General features: G+C 44.6%; 2 protein-coding genes across 5 annotated transcripts in view; both read right to left on the bottom strand.

Annotated features, from left to right (window-relative positions):
- Window positions 1–770: 770 nt before the first annotated feature.
- On the bottom strand, window positions 771–18,401 carry rilpl1 (Rab interacting lysosomal protein-like 1). 2 transcript variants are annotated; one of them, XM_064306833.1, is made up of 8 exons: window positions 17,804–18,401; window positions 16,388–16,538; window positions 12,382–12,500; window positions 10,188–10,418; window positions 8,066–8,269; window positions 6,879–7,045; window positions 4,959–5,063; window positions 771–3,947 (listed from the first exon to the last, which is right to left on the bottom strand). In XM_064306833.1, the coding sequence occupies exons 1-8, from the start codon at window positions 18,089–18,091 to the stop codon at window positions 3,815–3,817; spliced, it is 1,398 nt and encodes a 465-aa protein (XP_064162903.1). In that variant the 5' UTR covers window positions 18,092–18,401; the 3' UTR covers window positions 771–3,814. The 2 variants fall into 2 exon arrangements, with proteins under 2 accessions (XP_064162903.1, XP_064162904.1); XM_064306834.1 differs by lacking the exon at window positions 8,066–8,269 and having other exon boundaries at window positions 17,804–18,399.
- Window positions 18,402–19,853: 1,452 nt separating this feature from the next.
- Window positions 19,854–23,502, bottom strand: part of LOC135240080 (huntingtin-interacting protein 1-related protein-like) — a 38,652-nt gene continuing 35,003 nt past the window's right edge. For all 3 annotated transcript variants that reach the window (XM_064309269.1, XM_064309268.1, XM_064309271.1), the window contains exon 32: window positions 19,854–21,946. In XM_064309269.1, coding sequence (XP_064165339.1) covers window positions 21,926–21,946 — 21 coding nt within the window. In that variant the 3' untranslated portion in view covers window positions 19,854–21,925. The remainder of the gene's footprint in view (window positions 21,947–23,502) is intronic.

Raw genomic sequence — 23,502 nt, 5'->3', positions numbered from 1 at the left:
TGTACAGCAAGGCAGCCATTTGAAACTTCCCTGGGTAACACAGTAGTCCAGTCTACTGGACTATCCAAGTTTTATCTTTTCCTAACCAAACATCTTAAAAAGTGTCCATGTCAGCATGGCATAAAGCAACATTGTGTGAATTCCCAACGTTTGAGCCTTTTTGTAAGAAACGCTGCCAAAGGATGACAATTGAAAGGTCCAGTCCATTACATTATGATTCCTTGTCAGACACTCTAATGCAGATTGACTTACAAAAGTGAGTCAGTTAGTGTCATGAATAGTAGTGACATCACAGAGAAGGCACAGAAAGCCCATTTTTAAAAAGATAAAGCCAGCTGATCAAACCAACTATTAGTACTGTAAACATAAATACCACTACATAGCTGTACTAATAACATTACTATCCCCTGGGGAAATTCAGAATGAATGAGGATCACTGAATGATTGAACAGATCCATACATACATTCTTGTAGACATCAAGGAGTGATTGCAACTAATATAGTAGGAATTTAACCCCCCCCCCACCCCAGACCACAGAACCAATTACAACTAGAACAGCTGCTGTTTATCTCACACATTAGAAGTAGCTGTTCCAGGTCGCGTGCAGTTCTGTGGCCCTGGGGACTCATCGTGTCTGCAGGACCCTCCGTGGCCATTTCTCGTCCTGATGTTTAAACCTGAGGGCAAAACTCCTGGTAAATCGGTTGGGTTGAAATTTCCCCTCTGTGTTTCACAAGTGTGGTTATGACACACAAAAAGTCATTTGGGGTAAACGCAGTAAGTGCTTTATTGAGCAGGCATGACTGACACAAATACTGCACTGCACTGGGGGCGGGCTCATGAACAGCAGTCTTAAATACCAACCAATGTCCTGAATACAAAAACAGTAACGCAGAGTCAAAGCAAAGCATTTTGAGTGGCACTGAAATCACAGACTGCTGTATTGTATAAATAAAACTCAGCTATTTTTTTCTTAAAACACAGCAAAATAGAAAGCAAGAGGAACAACACGTCAGTGTTTTCCTAAATGAGATCAAAGCAGGCCAAGTGCAAGCTTAATTCCAAGCAATCAGAGAGTAGCGTTCCCTTTAAATAGGAATTCCAGTATCAGTGTCATCCATCATTAAAATCCCTTTCCCACAAAAAAAATGCTGCCTTATTTGCGTGTAACAGAAGTTTAAAGCAATAACCTGTCTCTCACCTTCACATGACTGTTCACAGTAATGGGCTGCCTTGTCATTCTCTATGCTAAAATATGTTTGGGAACCAGCCACTTTAAAAATCTCACCCCTTTACACAATGCACATGTATTAGCTTGGGTGGCATGACAGCATGTTTTAGAAACAGGGATTGCAGCTACAAGGTTGCGAGTTCAATTCCCAGGTGGGGGCACTGCCATTGTACTCTTCAGGGAGATACTTAACAGGAACGACTTCAGTAAAATAGCTAAATGCTGAAATGTAAATGTAATTTTGCTCAGGAGCTGAGAAGCCTCAGAAGAGGACAGGCTAGGGTTATATGCATGAAGACAGCACAGGATCTGTCTGTCAATTCCAGGCATATAAGACAGGACCTCAGGCCTCAACACATGTCCATACGTCTTTACGGACAGCCAGAAACAGAGGGAACAGTTTTTGAGCTTCTTTGGTTGTATAAGGGACATTTTTTCCACTCATATATTCTTCGGGAGATTCCTGCTACAGTACTAGTCCTTGGTGTGGCACACGATGCGGACCCAAGTCCCAGCCAGTGCCATTTTGGGGCTGCGGTTTTTTGGGGGCGATGCATAACTGGCCAAGGAGGGAGGGGTTCCGTCAGCAGGTAACCCCCACCTCATTAGTCCAGCAGGGGTGCACAACCAGGGCTGATCTGTTTCCGAATTTTTTTTGCCAACTTCTGCTCTTAATTATTTAATCAGATCAATCACATCTTGATCTGACATTTGTAGAAGCACCTACAAATAGAAGCAGACTGCAAGTTGTGCACCCCTGAATTAGAGACAACTGGTCACCCTGGTGCCTACCACCGGCCTGCCCCAGCAGCAGGAGGCAGAGCTGGATTCAGCTCCAGGACACAGAGCTGGGTTCAGCTCCAGGACACAGAGCTGGGGTCAGTTCCATTAAAGTTCAGTCAATTCATGGCATGAACTGGAAAAATCCTCATAGAACAGTGGTCCTCAGTCCTGGTCCTGGACAGCCATGGGGTCTGCTTGTTTTTGTTGTAACTCAGCACTTGAGTAGCACAGCAATTGATCAGTTAAAGCAGATGATTACACAGCTGACTCAGGTCACATGGCGTCTTGGGTCTGAATCAGTTGCTGATCTTAAGGTGGAAACAAACACCAGCAGGTTCTGTGGCTCTTCCACCTTAAGATCAGCAGCGATGATAACTGAGGATGATAACTGATGAAAATTGAGGATAACTCATGAGAAAATCACTGTCATGGATATAATTTTACATTCATGAACTGAATCAAAATCAATTTCCTGGACCGACTCAACAGAAAAATGAACTGAGGCCTGCCCTGGCAGAAGTGTAGTCCCCAGCACAATGCCTCCACAATTCAAACCTCGGAGACAAGAGAACAGCCTTCAGAGGATGTACACGCGAGCCCGGCCATTCATTAAATCAGCACACAAGTTTAAAAAAAGGATATATAGTTGTTCAAAAATAGTTTTGCCATCACATTCCATTTTGTAAGGTACAAACATATATTTACTCCAAACCTCACCCCCTCGGAAGTTGCCTGAAAATGCATGAAATCGGTATGTGTTTGTCACACATACCACCCCCACTCACTCACAGAGTTAGCATTTCATGTTCACACTCATTCTGAGGTGTGGATAATGCATGGGACACGGTGTGCTTTGTTGTACACATCATTTAAATACACCATGTAAAACACCACTGGATAAAAGTCACATCAGTCCAGTTCCTTTCAAGGAAAAGCCCATCAGGGTGAAGTTATAGCAAAGATACAACCCCACGCTATGGCTGTGGGGCTCCCTGGTGTAGAATTAATGAGAGTACAGGGTGAGGCGACTGTTGCGTATTGCCTTGTTCACAGCTTGTTTGGATGAGGTCCAGACTATGCTTTTATTTCTTTGTTAAGTAGCTCTCCTTCAGGCCCTGTTTTGTCTCTCTCCTCACGCTACGCACTCTCCTGGTTCATCTCCACACCCTCCTCTCCCTCAATCTTGCCCAAGCCTTTAATAAAACTTGTGACAGAACTTTTCTTAATACATTTCTTTCCCAGTGGCGCTCCCAAATTCCATCCTACTTTTATAAAGGACACCACAGAAAAGAGCGCCACAGATTTTTCACACTTCCGGTCCGTCTGCACCGTGCAGCGGAGCCACCCTCTGGAGCACCTTGGACCTGCGGCCTGGCTACTGCCTTACGACCAGACTCCTGTAGGGCTCGCATTCATTCACAGGCAGAAGCTCGCCGGCTCATGTCTCTCTCTCTCATATTACCCACAATGCACCTGCGATGCTGCACACTGATGCCACGTTTCAGGGGTCCATATGCCCCAGCGTCACATGGACACATTCACCCTCATCTTCACACACCTTTAGTCCAACCAGAGCTGATCATTTTTTGTTTTTCTAAAATTCTAATAGTGCTATTAAAGCTGCCCGATGACTCACCACTCCATGCCCTGCCCCCTTGTGGTGGCTCCTATTGTTTGCGGCAGGGGAGGGGTAGGATATGGATGGGGGCGGGGGGTTGTATAGAAGGGGACCCTAATAATGTGAATGTGGGGCAGGGTCAGAGGTCACAGCGAACCACACGTCCTGTTGGTTTCCGTGGCTACAGGTGTTGCAAGGCCTCCTGGGCCTGCTCTGTGTACACGTCATCCTTCCCCGCCCACGAGCTCAAACTGTCGTCGAATTGGGCGTTCCTCTGGGAGCTCCGCCTCTTGTCTCGCGAGAAGAAACTAAACCTGGAAAGCAGGAGGAAGAGGAGGAGGAAGGCTTTAACTTGGCCTCATTAAGGGAACTGTACAGGTGAACAAAATTTCTCTGGAATTTTCACTGCCGTAATTCCCTCCATCCATCCATGGTCTATACCCACTTATCCTGAGCAGGTCACAGGGGGTTCTGGGTCCTATCCCAAGGTGCATTGGGTGAGAGGTAGGAATACACCCTGGACACGCCAATCTATCGCAGGGGACTGTCGTAATTGTACATCGCACATGGCTATTAAAAAACTTCTGGCCAGCTTATAATTGAGTTTTTAACTTTAATACCAAAAGCAATTACATAACATGAACTCTAATCTAATACTCTAGTATTTAAATTCAGGCAACAGGACAGGGCGAGTGGGAGATTGAATGCATTCTAAACAGCACAAAGCGAGTGAATCTAAGAAGGTATCTATGGGTCACTGCTGCAAGCAGTAATAAGAGAAAAGACTACTGAGGAGTTTACATGTGCCTATTTTAATTGATTTTAACTGTAATTGTACCCCAAATACAACTGTTGTTGTACCCCACATACAACATATTTTTCTCTATTTAAAAAAAAAAACTGCTCTGAAACAGAAACCTGGTATCAGGACCACCCTGAATAAACTACAGTCAATAAAAAAGTATAAACAACTGTTAATGGAAACTACACTAAAGAGTACTAAAGGAAAGGGATTCTAGGAAGCGTGCACTGCTAGATTTTAAAAGCTTTTACACAGATCCTGCTGAGGAGTTTCTCACCTCAAAGGAAAATCTTTGACCGATTGCAAGCAGGCAGACAAAACAGCAAACAATCATCTCAGAATGACAGTCAGTAAATGCCAGCGAATCAGATTGATGTGCACCTGTAACGCCACTGGAGACTGACCTATCAATGGAAACACCCCATGTTTTTGGTTGGTTGGCCAATCAGAACTCAAGGCTGGGCAAGGTCAAAGGTCAAAGTATGTGAGGTGAAGCTGCAGCAGAGGAGTCTTTTCTACTCACAGGCGTTTGATCCCTGACTCTGGTTGGGCGTTGGGGAGGGGGCGGGCCCGTGGCACGAGGGAGGGATTTGGCGTGGAGGGTCCGGTCTCTTCCTCCGGATCCTCACTGATGAGAAAGATAAACTGTTCTGATGACAGCCCGACCAGTGAAACATCAGTCTGTGTTTTAACTGCTCTGTGATATTTTAAAGGACTATGGATGAGGAACCTGTGTTATGAGAACATGTGCTTTAAAATCTTGTGTTAGAAGAACCCGTTTTCAGAAGATGCACAATGTATGGTAAATACAGGACTGCTAAGTATCCTGGCCAACCAGCTATCAGGATTACCCTTTAATAAATAAAATTCAAACTGAAGGTGCTAGCTGTTGGCTTTATGAGTTTGACACAGTTATAGATGCTTTATGAGTATGACACAGTTATAGATGCTTTATGAGTGTGACACAGTTATAGATGCTTTATGAGTGTGACACAGTTATGGAGGCTTTATGAGTGTGACACAGTTATAGAGGCTTTATGAGTGTGACACAGTTATAGAGGCTTTATAAGTGTGACACAGTTATAGAGGCTTTATGAGTGTGACACAGTTATAGAGGCTTTATGAGTGTGACAGTTATAGATGATTTATGAGTGTGACACAGTTATAGATGCTTTATGAGTGTGACACAGTTATAGAGGCTTTATGAGTGTGACACAGTTATAGAGGCTTTCTGAGTGTGACACAGTTATAGAGGCTTTATGAGTGTGACACAGTTATAGAGGCTTTATGAGTGTGACACAGTTATAGAGGCTTTATGAGTGTGACAGTTATAGAGGCTTTATGAGTGTGACACAGTTATAGAGGCTTTATGAGTGTGACACAGTTATAGAGGCTTTATGAGTGTGACACAGTTATAGAGGCTTTATGGGTGTGACACAGTTATAGAGGCTTTATGAGTGTGACACAGTTATAGATGCTTTCTGAGTGTGGCACAGTTATAGATGCTTTATGAGTGTGACACAGTTATAGAGGCTTTATAAGTGTGACACAGTTATAGAGGCTTTATGAGTGTGACACAGTTATAGAGGCTTTATGAGTGTGACACAGTTATAGATGATTTATGAGTGTGACAGTTATAGATGATTTATGAGTGTGACACAGTTATAGAGGCTTTATGAGTGTGACACAGTTATAGAGGCTTTCTGAGTGTGACACAGTTATAGAGGCTTTATGAGTGTGACACAGTTATAGAGGCTTTATGAGTGTGACACAGTTATAGAGGCTTTATGAGTGTGAAACAGTTATAGAGGCTTTATGAGTGTGACACAGTTATAGAGGCTTTATGAGTGTGACACAGTTATAGAGGCTTTCTGAGTGTGACACAGTTATAGAGGCTTTATGAGTGTGACACAGTTATAGAGGCTTTATGAGTGTGACACAGTTATAGAGGCTTTATGAGTGTGACACAGTTATAGAGGCTTTATGAGTGTGACACAGTTATAGAGGCTTTATGAGTGTGACACAGTTATAGAGGCTTTATGAGTGTGAAACAGTTATAGAGGCTTTATGAGTGTGACACAGTTATAGAGGCTTTATGAGTGTGACACAGTTATAGATGATTTATGAGTGTGACAGTTATAGATGATTTATGAGTGTGACACAGTTATAGAGGCTTTATGAGTGTGACACAGTTATAGAGGCTTTATGAGTGTGACACAGTTATAGATGCTTTCTGAGTGTGGCACAGTTATAGATGCTTTATGAGTGTGACACAGTTATAGAGGCTTTATGAGTGTGACACAGTTATAGATGCTATCTGTGGGGTCAATGCTGGGCTGTAACGCCATGGCTTTTGAGATCTATAAAGACATCGGGCACTACAAACGCTGCAGTGAGGGGACAGGTGCTCTGCAGTGGGGCAGGGGAAACGCCTGCCCTTTACCTTCGGTAATACGCAAGCTCCTCCTGCAGCATGAACACTTTGGCTTTCAGCTCGTTCCTCTCATGCAGGACGTCCCGCAGCTCCTGGAGTGTGAAGCGCGGCCGGTTGTGGTCTTTTGGGTCAAGAGCGCCCCTCTCGCCTGCCTGGTCTTCCTCACACAGCGCCTCCTGTTGGAAAGGACGCAGGTGAGATGCATGGCGCTGCGACTTGCAGAAGAAGAATGAGGTGTTTCATGAAACCAAAGTGGGCGGAGCTATATAAGCCGTCAGTCACTTCAGTAGTTACTCATTTTAACTAATGACTGTTTTTGCTGAATCTTTTGATTGGTTTAAAGAAGTCTATGATTGACAGTTCATGGTCTCTTCACCCATTTTGGAGTCCACCGAAGCGCACTCTGTTACTACATCTCCCCTGCATGCATGCTGATCTCTAAACACCATTTGGGAAGCACATTCAAACCCCAGGTTAGCTGTTAATACAAATCACCACCAATACTTCATCTGAATAAAATTCCAATAATAACATCAAGTTTTTTGTAATGACACTGCAATCTATTTCTTCTGTGGCACAGTGATAAGTTGTTACACATGTATCCTCTGATGCAACAAAGACAGTTCCTGGTGCTTCCACATGGGGGCGCTCACTGTATGTGGTTACACGTGGCACAGCAACAGTAACTCAAGCAGACAACACAGGCAGCTGATAAACTAGCGCTCTCATTGGTTCGTTTTATTTCAGCAGTTTCCTGTTTCATGGCTCAACTGGCATGCTTTCAACTGAAGCAAAGCGCAGGTTAAAATAAGGTCATCAGTTGTCATGGGAGACGGAGCTTTCATGAAATCAGACATGGGTGGGGGCAACTGTGTACTATCACTGACTCGCTGATTTGAGCCAATCATTGTGTTTTGCAGTGGACAGCAAAACCTTCTGATTGGTTCAAACAGGCCAGCGACTGATCCAAAAAATAGGGCTTTTTTAAAACCTCCCTCTCCCATCACCAGTTTTCGCCCAAATCCTTTCACACGAACCAGCGCGATGGCGGCTTTTGTAGCAAGAAGGTCCGAGTGGCACAACGTCGAAAAGGATCCAAACCACTTTCTCATACGTGAGATGAACTAGCGAGCAACAAAGGGTTAGGATCACAGCACACCACTCTGTCATCAACCTGTCGCTAGGGAGGGGTTTACCCATAGCAACATCGCCTCCTCCTCCACCTCCTCATCATCATCATCCCCAGCACCTCCCTCCTGCTCCTCAGAGCCCCTGTTCATAAATTGGGGAAAGGGGGAGAGGCGCCCCTCTGGTTCAAAATGCTCCATCAGGGTTTGGGGTGGGTCTCTGTGGTCTGACATAAGCAGACTCTGGCTTCCTGTAGCTGCTACTTTTGAGAGCTGGGCAAACAAACAAAACAAAACAAAAAAAATGAGGGACATGTGGTGGAACAGTCATAGCACTGAAAAACAAAGGTCACGCAAAGTCACTCCCTCATATTAAAGAAAAGGTCAGCGCTCGGCCAATATTGTTTGAATCGTTGCTTTTTCCCTTTGCAAATTTGTCTCAGAAAATTTATTTTGGTGATCATCATCAAACTCGCTACACCGTGTTCGTGCATAGTTATGAACAGGTGCATTCATCATGAGTCAAAGTTACAGACAAAAGATGACTGAATTTCAGGTCTTAAACTAGCTGCACGGTATTCCTTCAGTGAAATTCTAAATATAATATTCCATGCTGGGAATGTACATTTCTAAAAAGGAAAAGCAACAGAAGATTTATTTAGCATATTTCACCATGATATTCACTTTTAACATTTCTGCTAGGGTTTTTATACCATCTCTCTTTTATACAAAAAAATTCATTAATTCCCTTTGTGTAATTTGTCAACCCTTGTACCGTGGATGTGAAATGACTGGTTTGATTACATTTTAATTATTGACAAAATAACATATTAAAGTCAAAATGATAAATGAGGTTCCTTCAGAAACAGCTTGGCACGTATACTGTCTTCCCATACAAGCAGGAAAAAAAAGTTGGACAACAGTTTTCTTTTTCCATTTTGTATTTTTGCCTCCCAAACAAAAACCAAAATGCTACCGAGAAAAATAGCAGAGGTGCATTTGGTACACTGGTCTTCAAAATAACCGCAGCACCACAAACACAAAATCGGCAGAATTGGCGTAAGCAGGGGTCATGTTGCTTTGATATCATTATCGACCAGCAGACACGTTTGCAGTGAAGGCGGGCCCGTCTCAGAGCTGGGTGCCGAACGGGCCGCGTGCCCAGCTGTCGGGCCTGTTTACTGAGGGTTCTGTCACACGGCCACTCACACGCTGGACTGGTCTGTCTGTGAAAATCCTCATCGCTGGGCTCAGACAACAGCCAAGCGTTTCTCCCAGCCTGCGGGCACTGGCATTTAACACACCTGTCTACTGACTTTAATAACGATGACATCACCATCACCATCATCGTCGTCATCATCATTATTATTTTCATTATTATTACTATTATTATTGTGTGGAAGTTTTTACATAAAATTACTGACTGTTCGAAAAATTTTTATTTGATTTTTGAGGTCCGTGGCAGCAAATTTTAAAATTTCTATGACAGGTAGCTTGCACTAACACCCTTCCAATGAAGCAAAGTGAGATTTTCCTCCATTGGCTTCTGGTGTAAAGCCAAGATTCCTGACAGCCAATCACTCTTCTTTAACTTGCATGCGGAGATCTACCCGGTAACACTGAAAGTGGCAGCCGGCCTGCCTTTTCTCTCCTTTATTTAAAGTGTGAATAGATAGTTTATGAGGCTCAGTGTGGAGGGGGCTCCTCAGTACAGGGGCGGGGCCTCAGTACCTCAGCCACATTTCCCACCCTGTCTCTCCAATCATCTCCCACTTTAAACGGCTGAATTAACTCCTCACTCGTGTGACGAGTGTTACGGCACAAAATGGCTGCCATAGAGCTTCCAGGCGAGTGCTGTGTACCCCCCAGATGGGTGCCACATACTGGCGATGAGCTGATGGATGAGTCACTTGCCCAAGAGAATCTGAATGGGGGGAGGGGGGGGGGGGTCAGAGCCTAGAGTACTATAAACATCTCATCACATCTATAGAGACAGTTAGGGTCTGAATAGTTGGTATTTCCTGATATTAATCGGGAGAAAAATTAGGAACAATATCATCCCTGTATCAAATGGGGAGAGAGAAAGAAAAACAGAGAGGGGGGAGAAAGAGAGAGAAAGAAAAAAAGAGGGAGAAAAATAGAAAGGAAAAGAAAGAGTGAAAGAGAGAGAGAGACGCTGGTGTCGCTCTACCTTAGCTAGAGTGGGCGGCTCCTCGCCGTTGTAGTTGGGCGCCCCCTGCTGGTGCTGGCGCAGCTCGCCCACCTCCTGCCGCAGGCTGGCCAGCTCCTGCTGCTGTGCCTGGGCGGAGGCCTCCAGCTCCACCTTCTGCTCGATCAGCGCCTTGCCCTGCGCCTCCACCACCGTCATCCTGTGCCGCAGGTCCTGGTTGATCTTCATCAGCCGGCTCTGCTGCTGCTGGAGCTGTGGGGGACGGGGAGGGGGCAAAGCACCGAATCAGAACAGCCAATTAGAGCACCCAATCAGAGCGGCCAATCAGAGCCAGAGTATCCAATCAGAGCACCCAATCAGAGCGGCCAACCAGAGTACCCAATCAGAGTGACCAATCAGAATACCCAGTCACAGTGGCCAACCAGAGGACCTAATCAGAGCACCCAATCAGAGCGGCCAACCAGAGTACCCAATCAGAGTGACCAATCAGAGTACCCAATCACAGTGGCCAACCAGAGGACCTAATCAGAGCGGCTAATCGGAGTACCCAATCAGAGCACACAAACACAACGGCCAATCAGAGTGGCCAAATATATATGATACACATTCATACACTACATTTCCAAAAGTATGTGGACACCTGAACATCACACCCATATGTACTGGTTGAACATCTCATTCCAAAACTATGGGCATTAATATTACATTACATTACAGGCATTTGGCAGACGCTCTTATCCAGAGCGACGTACAACAAATATGGAGTTGAAGCCCCCCTCTGCTGCTATAACAAGAGCATTAGTGAGGTTGGGCACTGATGCTGGGCATAAGGCCTGGCTCACAGTCAGCATTCCAATTAATCCCAAAGGTGTTTGATGGGGTAAAGGTTAGGGCAGACCAAGAACAGATTATTTTTACATGCAACACGCTTCAGCATTCGGAAGTCCTCTTCTGTGAGCCAGTGTGGCCTACCGCTTCGCGGCTGCGCTGCTGCTCCTCCTAGACGTTTCCACTTCACAATAACAGCACTTACCATTACCCGGGGCAGCGCCAGCACGGCAAAAATTTGATGAAGTGACTTGTGGTAAAGGCGGCATCCTATGACAATGCCACGTAGAAAGTCACTGAGCTGTTCAGCACGACGTATTCTACTGCCAATGTTTGTCTATGGAGATTGCACGGCTGTGTTTGATGTTATGCACCTGTTAGCAATGGGTGTGGCTGAAGAGCTCACTGACTTTCAACGTGGCGCTGTCATAGGATGCCACCTTCCCAGCAAGTGAATTCATCAAAAGCTGACTACCGAGTTCCAGACTGCCTCTGGGAGCAACGAAAGCACAAGAACTGTTCGTCAAGAGCTTCATGAAACGGGTTTCCATGGCCGAACTGCCACACACAAGCCTAAGGTCACCATGCGCAAAGCCAAGCGTCGGCTGGAGTGATGTAAAGCACACCGCCACTGGACTCTGGAGCAGTGGAACTGAGTTCTCTGGAGTGATGAATCATGCTTCACTACCTGGCAGTCTGACGGATGAATCCGGGTCTTAGCGAATGCCAAGAGAACCTGCCAAAATGCATAGTGCCAACTGTAAAGCTTGGTGGAGGAGGAATGGGACTGTTTGTCGTGGTTTGGGCTAGGCTCCTTAATGCTACGGCATACAATGACAGTCTAAAGAATTTTGTGTTTCCAACTTTATTGAGGAAGTTTGAGGAAGGCCTTGCCTATTTCAGCATGATAATGCCCCCGTGCACAAACTGAGGTCCATAAAGATATGGTTTGCCAAGTTTGGTGTGGAAGAACTTGACTGGCCTGCACAGAGCCCTGACCTCAACCCCATCGAACACCTTTGGGATCAATTGGAATGCCGACTGCAAGCCAGGCCTTTATCGCCCAACAACATCAGTGCCCAACTCACTAATGCTCTTGCGTTGTTCCACAGCCACATTCCAAAATCTAGTGGAAAGCCTTCCCAGAAGAGTAGAGACTGTTATAGCAGCAAAGGGTCCAACTCCATATTAATGCCCATGGTTTTGGAATGAGACGTTCAAAAAGCACATACGGGTGTGATGTTCAGGTGTTCACACACCTTTGGCAATGAAGTGTATAAAATAATAATGATACATAATGATAATTATATTTATATAATGTAATTTACTGTAATTTGATCTGATGTGAATGTGTTTCCCAGCAACAGGCTGGTGGGTGGGGCCTTACTGCCTCAACGTCCTCGTTCTTCAGCGTCAGCTCCCGGTCCTTCGCACGGATCTCATCTCGCTGCTTGTCCACGACCTCCTTAAGCTTCTTCATCACTTGTCTCTCCCTCTCCGACATACCTGGTGGCCACAGCAACCAGACGGATGCGTCACATGACCATGCCAAATTCCCCGCCATTAAATTCATTTTACAGACACTCCTACCCACAGCAACTAACATACTGTAACATACAGTACACTGCTGCAATACAGACCAGTTAATTACATTATTTCAGTTATGGCATTGCACAGCTGGACACTGTGCTGTGTGACACTGTGCTTGGAATAACGTACTGGGCTGCACTGTGGTATGTATGAGTGCCAGTCAAAAACATGTCCTCTGCCAATCAGACAGGGCAGTGGGCATGTTCCCATGGCGAAGACAGATTTGGGTGCTGTATGACATCCTGATTTAGAGTCCCAGCCCTCTGTGTGTTTATATAGATCCTGAGAGGAGCCCAGCCGGGTTTAAAATAGCCCCTAACCTCTCACCATGAAGAGCAGCACACACACACATACAAGCACACACACATGCTTACCCAAACATACACATACGCACACTCACATACACACAAACTTACAAACACACACACACTCTCTCTCTCTCTCTCTCGCACACACACACACACACTCTGTCTTAGAAATACACACATACACTCTCTCTCTCTCTCTCTCTCTCTCTCTCACACACACACACACACACACTTAATCCCCACCCCTCACCTGGCCCCACCTAGCACCTCAGGGCTGTATATGAGATCTCTGATATTCCACACAGCATCGTTTCCATTTACAAAGCAGTCTACTGTGCTTTTCTCCTCAATTCTCAGGAAATCAATGTTCCAAGTTAATCAAGATAATCAAATGTGCCAAGACTAAAAGCCTTGTGGGAATGGGGGAATCCACGGGGGAATCGATTCACACGCCGCGTCCTGATTCTCTGCGATACTGCGCAATCCCCATCACCTGACGATGCAGATTTGTGAGTGAGGGATTCCTGGGTCTTTGGGGTCTTTGTAGATGCAGCTGGGCCTGTTCAAAGGGCCGGAAAATAAGGCCATTCAGGCCCCACTGCTGCAGCACGAGGGGCGGAGTGACAGAGGAGCTCTTTATCAGGACCAACCGGCCGCCCCAGCACTAACGCTTACCAGCCAGGCCTCACTGGCAGAGAAGGGCAGCTTGTGTGTGTGTGTGTGTGTGTGTGTGTGTGCTTGTGAGTGTGAGTGTGTGTTTGCGTGTGTATCTGTGTGTGTGTCTGTGTGTGTGTGTGTGTATGTGTGTGTGCCTGTGAGTGCTTGTGAGTGTGAGTGTGTGTGTGTGTATCTGTGTGTGTGAGTGTGTATGTGTGTGTGTGTGAGAGTGCGTATGTGTGTGCGTGTGTATCTGTGTGTGTGTGTGTGAGTGTGTATGTGTGTGCGTGTGTATCTGTGTGTGTGTGTGCGTGCAAGTGAGTGCGTATGTGTGTGCGTGTGTATCTGTGTGTGTATGTGTGTGGTGTGTGCTTGTGAGTGTGAGTGTGTATGTGTGTGCGTGTGTATCTGTGTGTGTGTGTGCGTGTGAGTGCGTATGTGTGTGTGTCTGTGTAAGTATATCTGTGTAAGTGTGTCTGTATGTGTGTGTGTCTGTGTGTGTATGCATGTGTCTGTGTGTATGCACGTGCAAGTGTATGTGTTTGCATGCGTGTGTGTGAGCACGTGTATGTCTGAGAGAGAGAGACAGTTTGTGCGGATGGGCGGCCATCATAAGTAGCCCTCTCTCTTCACTCTTATTATTCAGGACAATGAACTGACAATGACATTACCCACAAATCCCTGCTTCCCCTGCGGGGACCGAAACAAAGGACAAACGCTGATCAATACAGCCTGTCTCATCCCCTAGGCCCTGCCCCCACACACAAACACCACCCCCCACGTGTGTGTGTGTCTCCCCACAGTGATCACAAACACAGGCACTGCTGCAGCACTATTTCAGCCAAACTCCCCCTCCCCTTCCCCTCTCAACAGGGTTCAACTCACAGTTATTGTTTCTAAGAAGAACGACCAGCCCCAGCCTTCTGGGGGGGGGGGAGGCAGAGTTGGACTAAGTGGCCACATGCTAGGCAGAGTTGGACTAAGTGGCCACATGCTAGGCAGAGTGGGGCTCAGAGGGTACATGCTAGGTGGAGTGGGGCTAAGTGGCCGCACACTAGGCAGAGGGGCGCTAAGCAGGCACGTGCTAGGCCACCATGCCATCCCGAGGGTGGCCCGGGCACATCGAGCCGCTTCACGCCGACCAAAATCAGGAGAAGCCTTGCCCATGTGGGCTAGCCAGCCTCAGACATGGCCCAGTCCGGAGCTCAGTCAGACAAGTTAGAACGTTCATTTCCAACTGAACACTGAAATTCATTTTTCACTTTCCAGTACACAACTGAAAATGAACACCACAGAACACGCCTGGTAGGACCTAAAGAACACATACCGACTCACTGGTCCTCATAAGACACATTTATACGTTTCTGGTACTGTCCAAAACAAAAAAAACAAAAAAGAAAAAAAGAAATTCCCTGGATTTCAGTTTTATCACAGAACTATCCTTCTTTCCAAGCGGCTTTTGTGTGAGTTTAGTTGGTCTGCGGCCCAGACAATCTAAACTAAGAGATCACATGACCAGAATGTTGGTGGGCTGCTGTTGTTGTTTTTTTTTTTTGCTTTGGGCTGATGGGAGGAGGAGGGAGCTGCACTCTGTCCTGGGCCACAATCGTTTTTATTGGCTCCCCCGGATGAGTGACAGAGAGGGGAATTCCACAGGGAGTAAACAAGACCTCAGCTTCCAGCATGTTAGCCTCAGCCCAGACAGAGGAACGGTATGTTTGTACACACTGAGAACATCAGAGGAATGTGTGCACAGCCCTTCAATTCATTCACATGACAGTCCCACCCCCCCACCCCCCAACCCCCACCCCCCAGCAGAATATCTCACTCCCATTTTTCAGGACTGGATGGTATAGAAACATACATTTCTGTCAGTAATTCATTGCAGTGCCAGGTAAACTACAGCAGCCATACTACACACAATATTGAGAGCGTATTAGCATTACGTATTCGGCCTAATCATTTTCACACAGTGTAATTTCAAAAGACAAAGTCTGGAAATCTACAGTCCATATATTTACATTGGCCAGCTAAACTAATTCTATTATGCACTTCTTTAAAAGCTGACATGGGCAGGTGTTAGATGTTAACAGTAATAAAGTGTCAGGATCCAGTAATGCATTATATTAATGGCTGACAACAAGCAAGCTGAAAATACATCAAGCCAACAGACACTCAATAGTCTGCCGACAACAGGCAGGGCCCTGTAGGCACTGGTCAGGGTTTTGCACCGATTTGCATTCCTCGCTTGAGGCATGCAAACAAAACCACAGTGAAGGCCGAGGACTCGCCTCGTCTGGTGTACACACAGCAAGGGAACAGACAGCGAGAGAACAGCGAAGATGATGTCCGAGTCCAAGTCCCAACGTAACCTGCAGTTTGCACTGCCGTTATATTACATTACAGGCATTTAGCAGACACTCTTATCCAGAGCAACTTTCACAACTTTTACATAGTATTTTTCTCTGCACCCTTAGCTGGATATATACTGAGTGCCTTGCTGAAGGGTACAACGGCAGTGTCCTACCTGGGAATTGAACCTGTGACCTTTAGGTTACAAGACCAGCTCCTTACCCACTATGCCACACTGCCACCAGTTATCAAACGTGGCCTTGTTGTTTTGCGATGGAGAACAAAAAGAAAACAGAAAAGGCGTATGAGGTGTTAAGCCATGGCTGCTACAACGACAAGCACAGGGTGCCTTCAGGAACGTGTGTCGCAAACTGGGGGGAGGAGAGAAGGCAGGTTTTCAAGTTTCTCCTGGACGCTCCCCACCCAGTTTTACACGTTGGAAGAGTTGGCAACTCCTCTGATACAGCGGCAGAGTTTGCATAGTACCTTCCTGTCTCTGCAGGTCCTCCTCACTCATGGGGGAGTCTTTGAGGGACAGGTTGCTGAGCAGGGCCTTGTTCTCCTCCTGCAGCTGGGCGATCTGCGTCAGCAGGTCCTGGGCCTCTCCTCTCCACACATCCTCCACCAGCTCCAGCTCCTGGACCCAACAGACCGCAGCTCAAACCAAGGGGTCAATGCACTAACAGACACATGCATGCCAAATCAATTAATTCCCATTGAATTAATTTAACCAGGATGCCCAGCTCAGCAAAAACTGCCATGGATTTCCACAGAGTCTCGGGTCCAAAAAATAGTATGAGACACTAGAACAGAATAGAATAAAGTTCAAAACAATAGAGTGTACACAATATCACACACAGTGTACACACACTCACACTCATCAACATACAGTGCCCATAATACACCTTGCAACTGATAGTAAATCTGAATTTAGCTAAACCTGTTAGCAGTTTATCTAAACTTAGTTAAACCTGTCAGCTCTCTCAATTACGAATAGATTTCACCATCAATATTTTAATGCTGTCTTTTTAAAATATATTTGAAATATAATTTTGTAATGGCTGCACTTGTAAAGAAATTAGAAAATATATTTGAATAAAATACATGACGAGTATGTCGTAAAAATTCACAAAATGAGGTAAATAAAGTATATAATATACATTTTAATATAATATGAATATAATATAGGCCTACGTATATATAGCTTTTATAACGGGTCCACGGTTTATTCTGGCTTTCAAAATTAGTCTCAACATTAGTTCCAAAATTTAAAATGAGAAAAGATATAGAGCGATAGTACCTTCTCAGGTACATAACGTGGGCCAACTTTAAAAACAATTTTAAGTATGTCGATGCAAAAATGGATCTGGTTTCAAGAACACGCGCCTGAATAGGTTTCTTTACCAACTTGTTTTTTTTAAATTAGCTTTACATTTAGTAGCTACAGTATAGCAGTGTTTTAACGACGTATTGTGATTACAGTAAAAACAGTTACGGTTTGGTTAATTCGGTAAAACATGATACAAAACACTAACAACTATAAACTAACACACATTTTGCGTTGTTGTCATGTGTCAAGTTCTGTTAAGACAGAGTTTAGATGACCACTGTGACTACAGTGTATCCGTTTGTAGTTTGTAACAGCGAACTCTGCAGAGCTCGCGCCAGGCGTGGACAATCATACATTTCGCCAAAATCTTCTTATGCATCCACTGCTGGTAGGTCCTAAAAATATAGTATGACTCAACTCATGCGCTTTTGTCGCCGCGGCTCAGTCTGGCGGATGAAATCGAACGCCCAGTTAGGAGAGGGGAGGGGGAGAATGGAACGGCTGGGATGTCTGGCATGATGGTACAGCCTAAACAGAGCGGCGCAATTTCCCTTTTACTGACAATACCGCACCTTTTTGTGTTTCTTTTCTTTTTCCAGTCGGTCCATTCGTTCCAGGCGCAGTCTGTCCAGTTCCAGCCGCAGCTCCTCGGTTTCAGGGCTGATGCTATTTCGGCTAACCAGCACCTCCAGGATTTCCAGTACCCGCACCACTTTAGGCATCAGACGTGACAACACCTCGCACCCATACTGGTCAATTATACGCTCGAACTCTTGTCCCACGACCGCGGCGATGTCGTACACGTCCATTACCGTCAAATCCGAGGCATTCTTCTCTAACGCGGTCCCGAAATCTTCCATGGCTAGCGTCCTGTCTGTGCAGTTCCTGTTCTCCTGTTATTTCCTTCGCCACAACCCGAAGTTCCTTGACTTTGCTAAGTTAAGCGCGTCGCATGAATGTAAACTCCTGCCGAGATTTCCCCCCCATTTACTCACTGCAGTGTAGAAATCACCGAGGTTACTATCAGTGACATCTGTCCGTTAACCGCAGCCATTTTGTCACTGATTTAAGATTAATTAGATAAAAACGCCGGCAGTCCCATTTGGCATCTACAGTTTTCGGTGTCCTAATCTCTGGACATATTGCAGTCAATGTACTGCGCATGTCAGAATTTCAGACGCACGGAAGAGGTCGCTGCTGTTGTCATTTAGGAGCGCAACATTTTAAAAAAACGTACACTGGAAAATCTATATTCGCATATTCCCCTGTATGCATGTCGGGACACTCAAACTAATGTACTGCAATCAAAACCAAGATTTGTCACATAAATCAATTTCCGCAAATGATCAGAAAGATGATATTGTAACCTCACACCAAAGGTCAATTGAATATATTTTTCTTCATGGTAATGAATTAGTAAAGAGTATTTCCTTTTCATTTTCGCCACAGAACAGAAATGCATTTGACTTTAGGCAGTTACCATGAGTTTAAGATTCAACTTAAGTAAAATTATTATTTAAAAAACATATCATTTAAAAATTACATTTTTGTTTATAGTATGCTTTATGAACAGTTGATTCGTATATCAGTTGTACTGAGCAAGTCTACTTTTTTTGTTGACAAAATAGTGTAACTGGAACTTAAATTTTAAACCTCTGTAGGAGCTGTCTCTTAACCTCTGTCAAGACATTCAGGAAGGCTAATTGGAGACTCTAAAATTTTCCATAGGTATGACTGTATGAGTGTGTGTGTGTGCAAATGGTGTGTGTGGGATAGATTGGTGGCCTGTCCAGGGTGCATTCCTGCCTCTCGCCAAATGCACGCTGGGATAGGCTCCAGCACCCCCCTCGAACCTGCTCAGGATAAGCGGGTATAGATAATGGATGGATGGTTGGATTGGTGTTATAAAGCAACTTAGTGATGTCAACCATGAAGCTTGTATAAACCTGTGAGCATGTAGTTTAATGTCAGCTGATGTCCAGAGCTTTAGTAATTATGAGATAGGTTTGTATTCATTCATCATTAACCTTGCCTTGCCTTTGTTTTCTCCGGTTTGCAATACTGTTCAAAAATACACAAACTGCTGCTTTCTGATGTGCGACTCTCACGTAACACTAATGTGTAATCAAAGACAGAACAAGATGATGAAGCTGTTCTGTATATAATCTCTAACAAGCACCCTATTTTAGCGATTGTTTCCGTGACTCACATGCAGATGCACACATGTTCCTACACTTCTGTTTTTATAGTTTCCTGCAATCAAGGCCACCTAAAATAGTTTCCACTCTACCTGGCAGGGCTTGTGATAGTTTGTCCTGTGGGATATGACCACAAGCCTCATCTAATGATAATATCTATTATCCCCAACAGGGGGCGACATATTCAAATGACAATCCAGTTTGGTTACTGTTTAAAATGGGCTTGTTTCTAGTTTAAAATGAATATTCTTTCCTTCAATATCACATGTTTAGCCAAGTACAAAAGCCTGAGGTTCAAAATAGCGATATTCTTTGGGAGACACTCTGGGATCAATACAAGATATGGCATAAATTATGAAAAGAGGGACACTATGCATGGTCTATTAGATTATTCAGATCTGTAATTATGAGACAGAGAAAAGTCCAGTGTGCATAAAGATTTATTGTTAATCCAAGCTTTACAATTATTACAGAAAACATAGTATCATAATCCTTACTAAAATATATTAATACATCTGATTGTATACATGAAGGTTTCATAAAGGAAAAGAACCACAGAGCAAAGCATATCTCAATTCGATTTCCCCATTTTAAAAAAATTATTCATAGTTAAAATACACCCATAGAACCACTTTAAACCTTGTTAAGAGGGCTGTTCGCATTTTAGTGAACACCTAAGGTTTTCAATTAACGCTTAGTGTGACAAGAATTACATGTAGGCCCATGTGTTTTTCCTGAACCTGTGACCTGGGAAATGATAACTGAATCATTAATGGAGCTCAGTAAGGAACTATAATGTGTTGATGGCTTAACATGCAGATTTATAAAGTCCCATATTGACCTATTGGTTAAAAATAATAATCTGGGGGGAAAAAAGCACCAATAATATAAGAGGAACTGCAGGGTTCACAGAACTCAGAGGCTAGGGAATCAGTAACTGATGAGCACCTGGTCTAATACTAAGCTAAAGGACAAGTAAAGAAGCCTTACTCTGGACTGTCATGGAGAGTGTTCTCCAATGGTCTGCAAGGTCAAACAGCAGATCATCATGGGTAATGTATTTCAATAACCCCAGGTTTTTTTTTAGGCAACGCAACAAAAACATTAGGGTCACATTCACTTCCCAGCTCTGCCTTACACAGAGGATCACAGCTGACGTTCAGCAGCAGAATGTGGTTGTGATATATTTCAAAATATGAGTGATTGTGATAAAGGCAAAAGTTGATTACAAAAAAAGTCATTTCAACTGAAAAGCCAGGTTTCATTAACGACTGTGAGAAATTTTAAAACTAAGTGTTTCCTCAGAAATCACGTCCTGCTCTTCACTGGCCGGACACAAGTGATCTGTGTGCTTTGCTACCTAATTTTGTGCTTGTGCATCAAACCTGAAAGAAACTACTAAAGAAAAAACAAAACCCAATCCATTGAAAAGAAAACTAGACTGAAATTCTGGATAATAGATGTTACTTCAGTTATTAGTGTATTTTTGTGCCTATGCAAACTGCAGCACTGCTTTAAAGACTGGAAAGATTTAGGACTTTTAAGATTTTAAAGATTTAAGGCTTATAAGATTGGAAAGATTAATGACTTTTAAGATTTACAAAGATTGCTCTAAAACCCTGTTAAATGTGTGCCCTTATACCGATGATCTACATTAAATGGCAAATGCACTAGAAAACACAAAGCATTTACACAAAGCATTTTTAGCAAAAGACTGAAGAAAACTGGACTGAAATAAGAGTTGCATATTCTGATGTGTATTCCACAGGTTACTAAATATCTGTTTACAGATATGATTCATATATGTTGCAATGTCTACAGGATAAAAACATAAAAAAGAAAATATAGGTCATCAGTTTTTCCCTCCCAGACACTCCTTGTACAAGACTGCATTCTATATTCTGATCAAAATATTTCCATATGCTAATGTACAGTGCAGACACAAAATATCGACAAAAAAAGAGGCACCATCGCCAAGTTAAAAATACAAGTTTTCTTCAACCTCTAAAAGCACTACATTAAAAAGTATTTTCTTATGCGAGCAGCAGAAGATCTTTACAATGGCCACTTGAGCTCAGCATTTTCCCTGAATATATTCTACACCTGCTTGTGCAAATAATCCTGCAGAGCTTTGTGCAACCCCAATGCAAGCTGCAGGCAGTTGGATAAGGCGGAGAGAGAGAGAGAGAGAGAGACACGTTATTGTTCTTTCAGAAACAAGGCAGAGCAGAACTCAAAGCTATTTTCAGGTTTGTCAGTAGGAGTGAAGTGGGGGGGAGGTGGAGGTGGGTGGTCAGGTGGTTGTAGGGTGGGGGGCAGTAGACGCAGTCCTGGTGTAGAACGAGGGCAGCCATGATGACAGAGCAAAGGAAGAGAGGATGCTGGGATATGCTGGCAATGGGGGTGATGGGACTGGGGGGTGCCACACAAACGGGGGAGGGACATCCTGTCTCTTTTGGATCTGCGCAGTCGTCAGGCCAGTGGAGGTAGTCGCCTTCAGCTGCTGCCTAACTTGAACTGTAATTCAAAAAAGGGAAGGGAAGGCCAGGGGGGTCAGAGAGAAGGAGAGAGACATGATGGATAAACCTGGATTATTTTCACAGAAAGGTCTCAGCTTGAGGATTTGACAGTGGGGGTTGGGTGGAGGCTTGGCAGTGGGAGGGGCTTAGAACTGGGAGGAGCATTTAAGTTGAACAGTTGGAGGAGCTTAGCAGTGGGAGGGCCTTTTGAGTTTAACAGTAGGAGGAGCATTTAAGTTTAACAGTAGGAGGAGCTTAGCAGCGAGAGAAGCATTTTGGTTTAACAGTGGCAGGAGTTTAACAACGAGTACTGGGTATAACAATACGAGGAGCAGCAAGGTACTGGACATTTGATAGAATTCTCCCCATGTTTTATGTTACTGAGATAAACTAACAGCTAAAAACCCATAAAATACAATTAAACACTGCAAATAGCTGAATATGACTGAATATGACTATGACTGTGCTAAAACTGCTGTGTCAGTCATATGGGGTTCTGACGATGACTGTGCCCAACCGGGCGACATAGCTCAGGAGGTAAGACCGATTGTCTGGCAGTCGGAGGGTTGCCGGTTCAAACCCCGTCGTGGGCGTGTCGAAGTGTCCTTGAGCAAGACACCTAACCCCTAACCCCTAACTGCTCTGGTGAATGAGAGGCATCAATTGTAAAGCGCTTTGGATAAAAGCACTATATAAATGCAGTCCATATACCATTTACCATCTCTCCTGTGCCAGTCATACAGGGTTCTGACGATGACTGTGCTAAAGCTGATCTCTCCTGTGTCAGTCATACAGTGTTCTGATGATGACTGTGCTAAAGCTGATCTCTCCTGTGTCAGTCTTACCGGGTTCTGATGATGACTGTGCTAAAGCTGATCTCTCCTGTGTCAGTCATACAGTGTTCTGATGATGACTGTGCTAAAGCTCATCTCTCCTGTGCCAGTCATACAGTGTTCTGATGATGACTGTGCTAAAGCTCGTCTCTCCTGTGCCAGTCATACAGTGTTCTGATGATGACTGTGCTAAAGCTCATCTCTCCTGTGCCAGTCATACAGTGTTCTGATGATGACTGTGCTAAAGCTCATCTCTCCTGTGTCAGTCATACAGTGTTCTGATGATGACTGTGCTAAAGCTCATCTCTCCTGTGCCAGTCATACAGTGTTCTGATGATGACTGTGCTAAAGCTCATCTCTCCTGTGCCAGTCATACAGTGTTCTGATGATGACTGTGCTAAAGCTCATCTCTCCTGTGCCAGTCATACAGTGTTCTGATGATGACTGTGCTAAAGCTCATCTCTCCTGTGTCAGTCATACAGTGTTCTGATGATGACTGTGCTAAAGCTCATCTCTCCTGTGCCAGTCATACAGTGTTCTGATGATGACTGTGCCCAACCTGATCTCTCCTGTGTCAGTCATACAGTGTTCTGATGATGACTGTGCCCAACCTGATCTCTCCTGTGTCAGTCATACAGTGTTCTGATGATGACTGTGCTAAAGCTCGTCTCTCCTGTGCCCGTCATACAGTGTTCTGATGATGACTGTGCTAAAGCTCATC

The sequence above is a fragment of the Anguilla rostrata genome, chromosome 14 (assembly GCF_018555375.3).
Source record: "Anguilla rostrata isolate EN2019 chromosome 14, ASM1855537v3, whole genome shotgun sequence".
NCBI lineage: Eukaryota > Metazoa > Chordata > Actinopteri > Anguilliformes > Anguillidae > Anguilla > Anguilla rostrata.
Note: the sequence above shows the minus strand (reverse complement) of the source record. Positions and strands in the feature narration are given on the sequence as shown.